The following is a 14,941-nucleotide window of genomic DNA, read 5'->3' as shown; positions in this document are numbered from 1 at the left end:
CATTAGCATATATATCAAAATAGAAAACAACCTCTCAAAATCGAAACAGAACGAATTTAAAACAGCTAGTCTTAAACCAAAGTGCTTAATATCCTAGCATTATCCAGTAGTATATTTCCTTGCAATTTATTTTTGCTTTTCTGTTTTTAAAGTAGGCCGAATAACCAACTATTTCCTTCGCCAAAAAAAAGAAAACTTTTTTTTTTTTATTCTAATCAAAGAGAAGTAACTCTATAAGAGCGAATACAGAATTGCATGCCTTTTTTTTTTTTTTAAAGATTGCACATATATTAAAAAAATAATCGCAACCCAGACAAATTATTTTCTGGAAGGAATTAAATTGAATTATATTTTATTCTTAACAACATGCTGCATCAATTCACAAGATAAACTGATAAACCATAATCAAATCTTGACTTTGGAGGAAGACAGTTGCTAACAAATAATCAATAAAAGAGACCAACTTTACTTTATATATTAGATTTTTTTTATTTTATATTTACTTACAGTGAAGAATCAACTAATTCCGGATTACCGACGATTTAATTCCAGAACTTCTGATTTGGAAACGTTTTAATATTCCAGTGAATGAGTAAAAAATTGTATTTATAAACTTGGGAATGTAAATTACTTATCATGCAACAGGAAATGGCATATCTATTTTGCATAATGATATGAAAAGGTAGTAATTTAAACATTTAAACTGAATTCAGAAACTGAATCGCAAAACTTTTCTACTCCGTCATCAAGTTGCAAAAAAAAAAAAAAAAAAAAAAAAAATGGTTCAAACTACTTGAATCTGACCATTTTAGCTGTATTTTCTATTCCATTAGTTAAGGCTGGTTGAATTGTTGAATTTTAGATATAAACCACCACTGAGCCATTGATTTTATGTCAAAACCATCTTTAATTTACGATTGGTTTGTAGATGATTTTTTTAATATATATTTAGGCAGATATTTTGTAGACAAATAGTCTACAAACAATATTTTCTATTTAGCTTATAGAAATCACACTGATAAATAGGACCAATTTAGGTCAAAGTTTAAAACTTCACTGCCCAGTAGTGTAGCATAGTCTAGTGCCTGTTGCACTGTAACCATTGTAAGACAAAAACAAGGAGACCATTAGCACTCTAAGATACCCAGGATTTCAGTGACGTTATTTATTGCTGTTCTAAAACACTATCTAGAAAGAAAACAAACCTTTTCTGTGTGTACTTAGATTCTGCTTTGTTTTTAAGAAATTTATTTTCATATTATTGCTATAATGATAATACTAATTATATATATATATATATATATAAAATATATATGGTGATTAAGCTACACTGAATATTCTGCGTTTCATCCACTGTAGAATTCGTCAGGCTTATGCGCATAAGCCTGACGAATCCTACAGTGGATGAAACGCAGAATATTCAGTGTAGCTTAATCGCCATATATATTTTATAAATTACTAACTAGCTCTACTTACGTATTGAGCACTTTTGAAGTAAATACTTAAAGTTTACGCATAAATCTATACTTTCGTATATTAAATTTGTGTGAGTAAATGAAGTAGTTATATATATATATATATATATATATATATATATATATATATATAGAGAGAGAGAGAGAGAGAGAGGGAGAGGGAGAGAGAGGGAGAGAGAGTGAGCCAAAAGTGGTGGACGATAAAAAGCATTTATTTAGAGATCACATACATACAACTATATGCAATAAGACATTATATTAATGAAAATTAAATGTTATTTATCAACGCATATGCTCAAACTATTTTCCTTCTTCATTTACATAGCCTTGAAGTCTGCCTCTTATGCTTTGACAAACATGTTCTACTTTTGGCTCACTCAGTATATGTGTGAAACAGAAAGCTTTTCTGTAGCATATTTTCATAGCGAATATGTATATAAGATTATGTTCTGAGCAATTTATCAATGACGCACAATTTCAACTTGGAACTGTTGCTTTTTTTTTTTTTTTTTTTTTTTTTTTTTTAATTATTCAGTGTTGGAAAACTGGTGTGTGAGTTTGTAAGTCACTTGACTTAAAAAGTTCCCTATCTCTGTTCTAACATCGGTTTTTAAACACCGGACAATGAAAAAGCAATTGCCCAAAGGCGAGATTGGTATGCCATAGGTAAGTGCTGAAGCACAAAACCATTGGTATGACCTAATCCAATATGCAAGTATCTTATTTAATAAATATAGTAGATCATTATTTGGGGAATTGAGCCCTATGATTAACCTTTCTTTCTTCCTAAATTGTTAGCAGTATGTGTGTGCATATATATATATATATATGAGAAAATATATAATTATTTCCACAGCCAAACAACATCACAGTCCACAAGAGTAATGACAGCCAACAAACCGGAAGTCGAAGACTTGAGTTTCGCCCTCATTTTGGCTCATCAGTTAGACACATCTGAACCTATTCGTCTGGTTGGTTGTTTTTGTTTTACGGCATATCAACCTTTTTCGGGTTATTTAATGCCGAGTATTCGTCTGGAACAATGATGACATCCTTAACAAGTATAAAACAATGATAACATCCTTAGCGAGTATAAAATTCCTACTTGTGAGACATCAGTTTGGGTTATAGCTGGTCACAATACCCACATCCTTTGTTCGAGATGAAGTAGGTTCATTCCACTGTCAGATTTTCGCCGCGGTTTGCTTGATCTGTGTTAGTTAATAAACTTTCTTGTGTGTGCCACATTTGCTTAGTTGGAAAAGTGCTCGCCTAGCATGCAATAGGTTCAGGTTGGGAATTCCGAGTTCAGATGTGTCTAATTGATGACCCCAAATGAGGGCGAAACTTATGTCTTTGTTTGCTGTCATGGCTCTTGTGGGCTGCGATGTTGTCTGGCTGTGGAAATAATTATATATTCTCTCACATTCTGAAGGTTCTATTGCTTATTGCTCGCTAGGTAAGGTTGTTCTGATGACATCCTTAGCGAGTATAAAATTCCTACACACACCACACACATATATATATATATATATACATATACATAACTACATCATTTACTCACATAAAATTAATATATGAAAGTATAAATTTATGCATAAACTTTAAGTATTTACTTTAACAGTGCTCAATACGTAGGCAGAGCTAGTTAGTAAGTTATAAAATATGGCTATTAAGCTACACTGAATATTCCGCGTTTCATCCACTCTAGGATTCTTCAGGCTTATGCGAGAATTTTGTGGTTGTTTCGCGTTTTTATATACGCACCTTCCATTGAGTTTTTAGTTAACCAATCAGCTTTCTAGTATCCACCGCACCCTTCCTAATCAGCCAATGAGCAGGCACTTACAGGACAAAGACCTGTTTGACCTCCAGTTGACTGGTTCCTTTGTGTGTGCTATTTAGTGTAGATATCTAATGTCTTGACCTGTTTTAAATCTAGGTTATTTTTTCTTTTTTATATGTTATATATATATATATATATATATATATATAAACTATGTGTGTGTGTGTGTGTGTGATAATTTATGTATATGCAGGTTTATTTATTTATTTTTTATTTTCTATTGTTTTTGTTAGTTTTAAAATTATTTTCTATCCTAAAGTAAATTTTATCCTGTGTACACAGTTGTTCGCTATTTCTCTCTTACAGTTTAATAGATGTTGTGGTTCTTTAAAGTATAGGATAGCAAATTTTTCTTGAAGGCATAATCTACATGGATCGTCTAGGTCTCTACATGTGTTTGCTTGTCTTACTATTTCCCATTCGACCACAAAAGTACATTTAATAATAAAAAACACTGTATGAAAACAACGCTAGCAAACAAATACTGGGAACTCAAGGAAAGCGGACATTTGCCAGTAGTTGAATGGAAAATACTAAGACAAGCAAGCACATGTAGAGACCTAGACGATCCATGTAGATTATGCATTCCTGAAAAATTTGTTATCCTATATTTTAAAGAACCAACATCTATTAAACTGCAGGAGAGAAATAGCGAACAACTGTGTTCACAGGATAAAATTTACTCTAGGATAGAGATACAAAATAATTTTAAAACTAACAAAAACTAAAGAAAATAAACAAATAAAAATAAATAAATAAATAAACCTGCATATATATAAACTATCACACACATGTAAACTAACATATAAAAAAAAAATAACCTAGATTTAAAACAGGTCAAGACACTAGATATCTACGCTAAATAGCACACACAAAGGAATCAGTCAACCGGAGGTCAAACGGGTCTTTGTCCTGTAAGTGCCTGCTCATTGATTGATTAGGAAGGGCACGGTAGATACTAGAAAGCTGATTGGTTAACTAAAAACTCAATAGAAGGTGCGTATATAAAAATGCGAGACAACCACAAAATTCTCGCATAAGCCTGAAGAATCCTAGAGTGGATGAAACGCAGAATATTCAGTGTAGCTTAATCGCCATATACATTTTATAACTTACTATATATATATATATATATATATATATATATATATATATATATATATAGAGAGAGAGAGAGAGAGAGAGAGAGAGAGAGAATATTACTACCAGTAATATCTTGTAAATCTTATAATCACAGGTTTCCACACCAGCTGATGGCTAATTTTATTCTGAAGTATATATATATATATATACATATATATATAGATAGATAGAGATAGAGAGAGAGAGAGATAGAGAGAGAGAGAAAGATTTCTATTGAATCCACACATATGAGCTTCAATCAAGTAAGTTGTCCAAAATCCACACATATGGATTTGTTTAGTGGTGAAGGCTTTGTGCAGGACAATTAATTCAAATGGTTGCCAGAACAAACCAAGGATCACAGGTTTCACATCAGAGTTTTCCTTCTCTTAAATGTCTGCATGAAGATGGAAGGTGCATCTCTACCAGTGGTTTCCAACGTAGCCCCCCCCCCAATACAAACCTAGAAATTTCTACATCCTGGCGCCATACATACAATGCCTCGCCTTTCCAAATGGTCACCCATCTGGTACTGGCCAGGCTCATTATTGCTTAACTTCAGTGATCTAACAAGAACCAGTTTGTCAACATAATTATGTCACCCAACACACAAACATATATATATATATATATATATACCACAGTAAAAGTATTCAAGAGTGATAACTATGATAACTAATGCATTCAAAAGAGTTATTACTAGTGCTCCATAAAAGAAGAGCAAGATAGATTTTTATTATTATTATAAACAAATTTACATGGTCGCCACACTGGACATACTAAAGTTTCAGACAAATGGTCTGTTAAAACCAGAAGTCCTTGTCAGGCGACTTATGTCAGCTGTACTTTGAAAATTTAAATTGCTTATTGTGAACCGTTGTAACAAAACTGACAACGGAAGATAGAATAAAGAAATGTAAGCCGATAAGCAAAATTCACTTAAGAATCCGTTGGCAGATCAGTGACAAGATGCACTCCTCAACTGAATGTACTTTTAAAATACATTATTACAAGGGAAGTAAGAAACAACACCCTATTCGCACCCATTAAAACAAAAAACAAAACTGACTATGATTACAACTAGCAGACAAAGTAACAGACATTTTCAATTATCTTGGAAAATCGTCCTTGTTCAAATCTCAACTTACAAATTAGATTTCAAGGAACATCTCATATTGTACATTTGTTTTTATCTTTTGTTTTTTTTTTTTAGGGGGGTGTCTTTTTAAATCAATTTATTGTTGGTAATTATTCAAAATTCATACTGGCAACTCATACATCCGTTTATGTAATACTAGCCTGGGTGCCCGGCGTTGTCCGGGTGCTTGGAGGTGTGTGTTGGGCAACAACAAAAAATTTTAAAAACAGTGATAGTAGGCAGGCAGGCTCAAACCTGTGCTGCGAAGGGGAAAAGAAAGTGAAAGAAAATCTGATGTCTTAGCTAATATCTCCATGACGTGACTGGAAGACAAAAGTATTGAAATTAACTGAAGTCAATCCAACGGTGACGATGTCTTACTAAGATGTCGGCAAAAAAAAATCGACCTCTCCTTGTACAAAACGGGCGAGTTTAGGGTGAAGGAATGAATGTTTTTAGCCAATTTTTCGATATTTGTCATCTGAGACATCGAGCTTCAAAATGATACCGATCTTGTCAGGATCCGTCCCCTCTGCTACAAGTTTTTGCAAGACATACAAACATACATACATTTAAACAGACAGGTACGATTTATATTATAGACTAGCCTGGGTGCTAGGCGTTACCCGGGTGTTTGAGGGTATGTACTAAGCAAAAAAAAAAAAAAAAAAAAAGTGGTAGTAGGCAGACAGGCTCAAACCCGTACCGCATAGGAGGAAAAGAACGTGAAAAAAAAAAAAGTGACGCGTTTGCTGTTGCGTCCATCACCAAACTGGAAGTAACATAGGTTTAAATTAAGGCTAGTCAATTGAAAAAAAGCGGATGACTTTCGAAAATATTGACAAAAAAAGTGATCCCTTCCTGTAGAAAAGTGCCCAATTGAGGGTGAAAGAATTAATGTTTTTCGCCAATTTTTCAATATTTGTCGTCTGAAGGGTCAAGCTCAAAATTATACCAATCTCATGAAAATCCATCACTTCTGTCGAAAGTTTTAGGCATACATACATACATTTAAACAAACAGGTGAGATTTATATTATAGATGAACGTTGTCTATACAAAACATATCTTATAATAGAAAACAATGTTTATTTTAAAAAATATATTGTCGGATATGTTGTATTATAAAATTATGATACAAATCACTCCAACAAGGGCTTTGTTGTACTGTTCAGTTCTAGGGGGTCCACCCTTCCAGATTTTGCCTTCTGTCTAAATAGTGGTTAGTTTATTCTTAATCATTTAAGGAGCCTCTACCAGGAAATGCCGACAGGGCAGTTCATGGCATTTTTTTTTTCATAGGACAGTACGCACTTATCCTAGTGTGCTGGCTTCTCAAAACTACATCTTACCTTGTGTCTAACTTTGTGGTGAGGAAGTAAATAGTATATAGTTAAATATGAAATAAATTGTTTTCATCATATCTTATGAATCCAAAGATTATATTATTGGCATTGGTTTCCCCGATATATTTTTTAGTCAGAAAAATTTCTAGAAAGATATCAGGAATTATGGAAGAGACAGAGTTAAAATTCACAACCCCCTAAGTGAAAGTGATTTTTGTGGAACACACTAGATTCGAACTTGGGATCCCTATGTCATCAATTTGTGTCGTTAACCACTACACTACTGTCACATCATTATAGATAAGCAAAAAATAAAAATGCATAGCACGTTTCCAAGGAGGAAAGTGATTACATAGTCGCTATTTCAACTTTTACTAACCAATAAGATACTCAGTAGTCAAGTGTTAACGCTGATATTCACTCTAAAAAGTGCCTATTCTTAGTCACAGGTTCGAATCCTCTTCGAGTTTCAATATTTTCTTAGTATTTTTTTGATTGAATGGTCTTGTATTTAAAAAAAAAAAAATATAGCTCATCGTAGGATTTAAAATAAACACTGACTCGAAAAAGCTGTAAACAATCACTATATATTTCGGCGTATAAGACGACCCTTAAAGTTAAAAAAAATCATCTTTAAAAGCCAATATTTCATAAGATACCGGGTGTTGCAAACTCTAGCCTAGGCTAAACAAACATGGTTTCGTGATTTAGCAAGCGTCTTATACAATCGATATATAATAAATTTATGAAAATTCGCTCCAATTCTGTACCTCGTCCTATATGATGGTCGCCTTATACACCGAAATATACGGTATCTTTGTGCGTGTTTTTTTTTATTAGAACTTGCTTTGAAAAATTATTTAAATCCTCAAAATACTTTCCAGCACTATAGATGATTAATATCTCTTTATATAATCGCGAATTTGGTAATTACATTATTAACTGAACCAAATTGTTATAAAACTATAAGCGAATTTTTTAAAGCAATGTTTAATTCTCTATTCATAAAAATTATTGGATGCAAATATCTTCCAAAACATGAGGATGAAATGACTTTCTATTCTACTGTCATAAAATGCTTCCAAATTTCTATCAAATTTTGAAAGTTTAAGACATTCATTTTTTTTTTTTTTAACTATTAACAAAAGATTAAAAAATATGCTCTATAGCCTTCTTAAATATACATTTAGAGAATCTAGAATACTTCTATTATCTTCTCCATTTAATTTTACATAAAAAACACACTTTTATATTTTATGTAGATTCTCTAGAGTTTCTTTCTATAGTGCACATACAAACACACACATACGGATATTGAGTTATATAATATATATATATATATATATATATATATATATAGTAATTTATAAAATATATATGGCGATTAAGCTACACTGAATATTCCGCATTTAATCCTCTCTAGGATTCTTCAGACTTATGAAGTAGTTATATATATATATATATATATATATATATATATATATATATATATATATATATATAAAACAAACTTCTGATGACATTATAACAATTGAAAATACTTGAGATCACAAAAAAAAGCACCCTAGACATAAAACATCACTTACTAGAAACCCAAAAATTTGCTTGCCATGTTGAGAAAATAATTAAGATAATTACCAAACGTGAAAATATTGTAGTCTTCAGCACACACACACACACACATATATATATATATATATATATATATATATATATATATATATATATATAAGAGAGAGAGAGAGAGAGAGAGAGATACATCATCCAGAAACAGCTGGTTCACAATATCACTGCTCCTTAGTGTGGCTAGACACGATTAGTGTTTCAAGCTGACATTTGAAACTAACCACTAGCACCATAATTAACAATAAGCTCTCTTGCACATTATAAGAGAAATGATTTTCATATCTGTTTACATTATCAGTTTCCAAGAGAACTCAATTCTATGTGTTCTCACACTGATATGCACAAGCTGAACTTCAAACAACGTTAAAGTGGCAAAAAGTTTTCTTTTAATCTTTTCGTCTAAATGGGTTTTTATCTGATAGGTGAAAAAGCATTTTATGAGCAAATCCGGGAATTGTGGAATTAATTTTCTTCCATTTCTCTCAAAAGAGATAAAACAATCATCGTTTCTAAGAATTCTGATTATTTAGCAATTCCATTTGACATATTAACCATAAATTTGAACATTAGAAATATTATTTTTATTATATTTTTCTTTTGCGCCGACACAATGATGAAGAGAAAAAGGTACAATACATCACACGCACACGAAAGAGAGAGAGAGAGAGACGAAGAAGGAGAGAGAGAGAGAGAGAGAGAGAGAGAGAGAGAGGGGGGGGAGGGCGTTAAAGAGCAAGAATTGGTTTCCTGTCCATGTCAATAAAATTGCAAAGAAATAATCATATTTGATAATGGAAAAGTCACCAAGAAAGAATTGGTTCAGGAATTTACAACTTTTTTTTTGTTTTTTGTTCTCAGTCAAACAATTTAGGGTTTTATTTACGGGAGCTGTCTACTTAGAATCCTAAGAATGGTTCCAATAAAATGCCACCGAGGCAGCTTTCAATGAAAATCTGAAACATTTTTTTTTCAATTTCCAGAAAGAGGACAAAATTTTCTGTTATTTTTGCGCATGTCCACATAGCTGTATGAGGGGTGTTGTCTGTCAGTCGATCCGCCACATTTTAGTTCGAAATACTATTTGATCAGTGGAACCATATACCAAAAAGGTGCACGTTATTTTCCGACTTCAATTCATTGCCCACTATTTTTGATATTTGACTATTGGATTTATTTACTTCATTGATCAACTTCTCTCTATCATTTTAAAATCACCACATTTGTCAATATGATAGCGTAAAATGGACATTTATTTTTCAGCTTGAAGAATTCAAGCCTATTAAAGTTACGGATAAAACGAATCCAGATTTGTAGCCATAACTTTATCTCTAATACAAGGCACATTGAAATGGGCACAGTAAATATTACCGGGATTTAAACTTGTGGAAACAAACCTTAGCTGAATTATATATCTATATATATATATATTATTATTATTAGTAGTAGTAGTAAATTGTCAGTACTTATTAAGGCATAAAGGCCACTCAATAAAAGTACACAATGTGGCAACACCGTGAGGATTTTCAGTTTTAGTTTAAAATACTGTTTACATTAACCGGCAAAACAGGTTTTAATTACAAAACAATGAAAAAAAAAAAAAAAAAACGGAAGCAACATATAAACCATGTAAAAAACGGAAGCAACAGATAAACATTGTAACAAACGGAGGCAACAGATAAACATTGTAACAAACGGAGGCAACAGATAAACATTGTAACAAACGGAACCTACAGATAAACATTGTAACAAACGGAAGAAACAGATAAATCATGTAAAAAGGTCGCAACAGATAAACCATATAACAAATGGGGGCAACGGCTAAACCATGTAACAAACGGAAGCAACAGATAAACATTGTAACAAACGGAAGCTACAGATAAACATTGTAACAAACGGAAGCAATAGATAAACATTGTAACAAATGGAAGCTACAGAAAAACATTGTAACAAACGGAAGAAACAGATAAATCACGTAAAAAGATCGCAACAGATAAACCATATAACAAATGGGGGCAACGGCTAAACCATGTAACAAACGGAAGCAATAGATAAACCATGTATTTAACAGAAGTGACAGATATTGGACGTAAGTAAAGGAAGGCAGATAAACCATGTTAGAAACGGGAGCAACAGATAAACTATATTAAAACGGTAGCAACAAATTAATATTGTAACAAACGGAAGGAACAGATAAACCATGTAAATAAAAACTGAAGCAACAGATAAACCATGTAAAAAGTGGAAGCAACAGATAAACCATGTAAATAAAACGTAAGCAACAGATAAAACGTAAATAAAAACAGAAGCAACAGATAAAACATGTAAATAAAAACAGAAGCAACAGACTAATCATGTAAAAAAAACAAAAAAAACGGAAGCAACAGATATTGTATGTATGTAAGAGAGCAACAGACGTAGATGTTAAAAAGAAAGACAGATGTAGAATAAACCCTCTATTTCTTACAATACCTGTTGTTTCCGTTGACTGCATCTGTTGCTTCTGTTTGTTACATGGCTTATCAGTTGCCTCCGTTTTTTTTTTTTGCATGGCTTATCTGTTGTTTCCTTTATTTTTTTTGTATAGTTTATCTGTTGCGTTCGTTTTTTTTTTCATCGTTTATCTGTTGCTTCCTGTTTGTTTTTGTCTTGTTTATCTGTTCCTTCTGACCAACGGAAGCAACAGATTAGTCCTGTAACCAACGGAAGCAACAGATTAGTCCTGTAACCAACGGAAGCAACAGATTAGTCCTGCAACCAACGGAAGCGACAGATTAGTCCTGCAACCAACGGAAGCGACAGATTAGTCCTGTAACCAACGGAAGCAACAGATTAGTCCTGCAACCAACGGAAGCAACAGATAAACACTGTAACCAACGGAAGCAACAGATAAACACTGTAACCAACGGAAGCAACAGATAAACACTGTAACCAACGGAAGCAACAGATAAACACTGTAACCAACGGAAGCAACAGATAAACACTGTAACCAACGGAAGCAACAGATAAACACTGTAACCAACGGAAGCAACAGATAAACACTGTAACCAACGGAAGCAACAGATAAACACTGTAACCAACGGAAGCAACAGATAAACACTGTAACCAACGGAAGCAACAGATAAACACTGTAACCAACGGAAGCAACAGATAAACACTGTAACCAACGGAAGCAACAGATAAATATTGTAACCAACGGAAGCAACATATAAACACTGTAACCAACGGAAGCAACAGATAAACACTGTAACCAACGGAAGCAACAGATAAATATTGTAACCAACGGAAGCAACAGATAAACCGTATAAATAAAAACGGAAGCAACAGATAAACAATAGATTAACGTCGTCAAAAAGAAGCCAACAGATGAACATGAACGAAGAGATGTTTTTGTCTTGTTTATCTGTTCCTTCTGACCAACGGAAGCAACAGATTAGTCCTGTAACCAACGGAAGCAACAGATAAAAACTGTAACCAACGGAAGCAACAGATAAACACTGTAACCAACGGAAGCAACAGATAAACACTGTAACCAACGGAAGCAACAGATTAGTCCTGCAACCAACGGAAGCAACAGATTAGTCCTGTAACCAACGGAAGCAACAGATAAACACTGTAACCAACGGAAGCAACAGATAAACACTGTAACCAACGGAAGCAACAGATAAACACTGTAACCAACGGAAGCAACAGATAAACACTGTAACCAACGGAAGCAACAGATAAACACTGTAACCAACGGAAGCAACAGATAAACACTGTAACCAACGGAAGCAACAGATAAACACTGTAACCAACGGAAGCAACAGATAAACACTGTAACCAACGGAAGCAACAGATAAACACTGTAACCAACGGAAGCAACAGATAAACACTGTAACCAACGGAAGCAACAGATAAACACTGTAACCAACGGAAGCAACAGATAAACACTGTAACCAACGGAAGCAACAGATAAACACTGTAACCAACGGAAGCAACAGATAAACACTGTAACAAACAGAAGCAACAGATAAACACTGTAACCAACGGAAGCAACAGATAAACACTGTAACCAACGGAAGCAACAGATAAACACTGTAACCAACGGAAGCAACAGATAAACACTGTAACCAACAGAAGCAACAGATAAACCGTATAAATAAAAACGGAAGCAACAGATAAACAATAGATGAACGTCGTCAAAAAGAAGCACACAGATGAACATGAACGAAGAGATGAATAGACAAACGTCAGGAAAAATGAGGGCAACAGATGAACGATGTGCAAAAGGGGGCAACAGATGAACGAAGTGCAAAAAGGGGGCAACAGATGAGCGAAGTGCAAAAAGGGGGCAACAGATGAACGAAGTGCAAAAAGGGGGCAACAGATGAACGAAGTGCAAAAAGGGGGCAACAGATGAACGAAGTGCAAAAAGGGGGCAACAGATGAACGAAGTGAAAAATGAGGGCAACAGATGAACGATGTGAAAAATGGGGGCAACAGATGAACGAGGTGAAAAATGATGGCAACAGATGAACGAGGTGAAAAATGAGGGCAACAGATGAACGATGTGAAAAATGATGGCAACAGATGAACGAGGTGAAAAATGAGGGCAACAGATGAACGATGTGAAAAATGAGGGCAACAGATGAACGATGTGAAAAATGAGGGCAACAGATGAACGATGTGAAAAATGAGGGCAACAGATGAACGATGTGAAAAATGAGGGCAACAGATGAACGATGTGAAAAATGAGGGCAACAGATGAACGATGTGAAAAATGAGGGCAACAGATGAACGATGTGAAAAATGAGGGCAACAGATGAACGATGTGAAAAAGGGGCAACAGATGAACGATGTGAAAAAGGGGCAACAGATGAACAACACTGAAAAACGAAATATAAAGATGTTAAAAAAGCAACAGACAAACATTGCTAAAGGAAGCAGCAGATCAAAGTTTTATAGAGATGTAAACGTTCTAAAAGACAAATGTATAAGACCAAGATAAGACGTGAAAGCAAAAGATTGATGTAAAAAGGCGTAATTGAAATGATAGATGCAAGATTTAGAAAATAGCCTCAGATATAGACTATGAAAATAATACATTAAGTGTGATATGTAACCAATTATATAAACAGATGAAAAAAGCAATATAACGTTACAGATGTAAAAAGAAATTCCAAAGATTATAGATGTAGAGAAAAGAAACAGATTAAATAACAAAAGCAGGATATAAAATGATACTCTATAAAAAAAAAAAAATTTGAACGTCACACGTAAGATGAAAATGTAAGAAACAGGTAGATGATGTAAAAAAAAATAAAGAAAGCACCATTTTAGGGTATAAAAAGGCAATTTCCTTACTTACCTGGCCATAAAAAGCAACCCGGTAGAATTTACCGAGAAGACGTTTCCCAGAATGCATCACTTCAACGACTTTATTGTATGCTTCAAACAATTTTCTGTAACTCTCAGATAGTCTCTGGAAAAAGACAAGTGAAAATAAACTTTAAAAATGATGCTCATTTTCTGATTTTCATAAAATTTAGTTTATGATTGTATTAAATGATAAAACCAAATATTTTATTCAATGTAGGTAAACAATATTACGATTAATCATGACAATAAATCTACTGTTTCAGTCTTAAAAGACTTCATCAGGTGACAAAATATATGTATTTGGTTTTCATTTTCATTAAACTTTCATTGACTAAGATTAAAGGCTGTTTTTTTTTATTGCCTGATGAAGTCTTTAGACTGAAACAGTAGATTTATTGTCACGCCTCATGGTAATTTTGCTTATCTTAATTGAATAAAATAATATCTTGATCTTTTTGTTTAGCACTATCAACAACTTCCTGAAATTCAATGATTTTTTTTTACTTTCGAATATTTTTAACCTTGAACAAACATATATATGCATATTTATATGGTGTTGCAGTAAAATCTGACATTTGACAAAGTAAATGAAATACCAGGAGGTGCTGAGGAGCATGGTGAAACTCTGGATGGATTCTGCTCTGGAACACAAAACTACCCAGACGACCCAGGGGTGGTTATTCAACAATGTTCTTCGTCACTGGATTTTATGGCCACTTTCTTCACCCAAATGCAACCCCCTTGACTATTACTTCTGGAGCATGGTCGAGGCCAAAATCAACAAACACATCCACAACGTATTCGAATATCTGAAGGCTGCTATCGTGGAAATGTTTACCACTCTATCCTAGGACATGGTCACCAAAGCATGCAACTCATTTCATGCTCGTCTTGAGGTGGCCGTCTCTGCTGGTGGCAGTTACAATAGAAAATTAATGTATTACATAAATGAAGCTGTTGTAAAATCAACAGTCGGGTTTCTGTATTAATTTTTGCTTTTATTGCCTTTTTCTTAAGTGTTGCATTTTGCT

General features: G+C 33.6%; 1 protein-coding gene across 23 annotated transcripts in view; it reads right to left on the bottom strand.

The window, feature by feature from the left end:
* The window catches only part of LOC145287890 (dedicator of cytokinesis protein 9-like), a 718,435-nt gene that overhangs the window by 116,296 nt on the left and 587,198 nt on the right, over nucleotides 1-14,941 (bottom strand). For all 23 annotated transcript variants that reach the window (XM_080135819.1, XM_080135816.1, XM_080135818.1 and 20 more), the window contains one exon: nucleotides 13,900-14,013. In XM_080135819.1, the coding sequence (XP_079991945.1) occupies nucleotides 13,900-14,013 (114 nt within the window). The remainder of the gene's footprint in view (nucleotides 1-13,899; nucleotides 14,014-14,941) is intronic.

The sequence above is a fragment of the Euprymna scolopes genome, chromosome 11 (genome assembly GCF_053919585.1).
Source record: "Euprymna scolopes isolate OS-2025 chromosome 11, ASM5391958v1, whole genome shotgun sequence".
Classification (NCBI taxonomy): domain Eukaryota; kingdom Metazoa; phylum Mollusca; class Cephalopoda; order Sepiida; family Sepiolidae; genus Euprymna; species Euprymna scolopes.
This window is presented reverse-complemented; position numbering and strand designations above follow the sequence as displayed.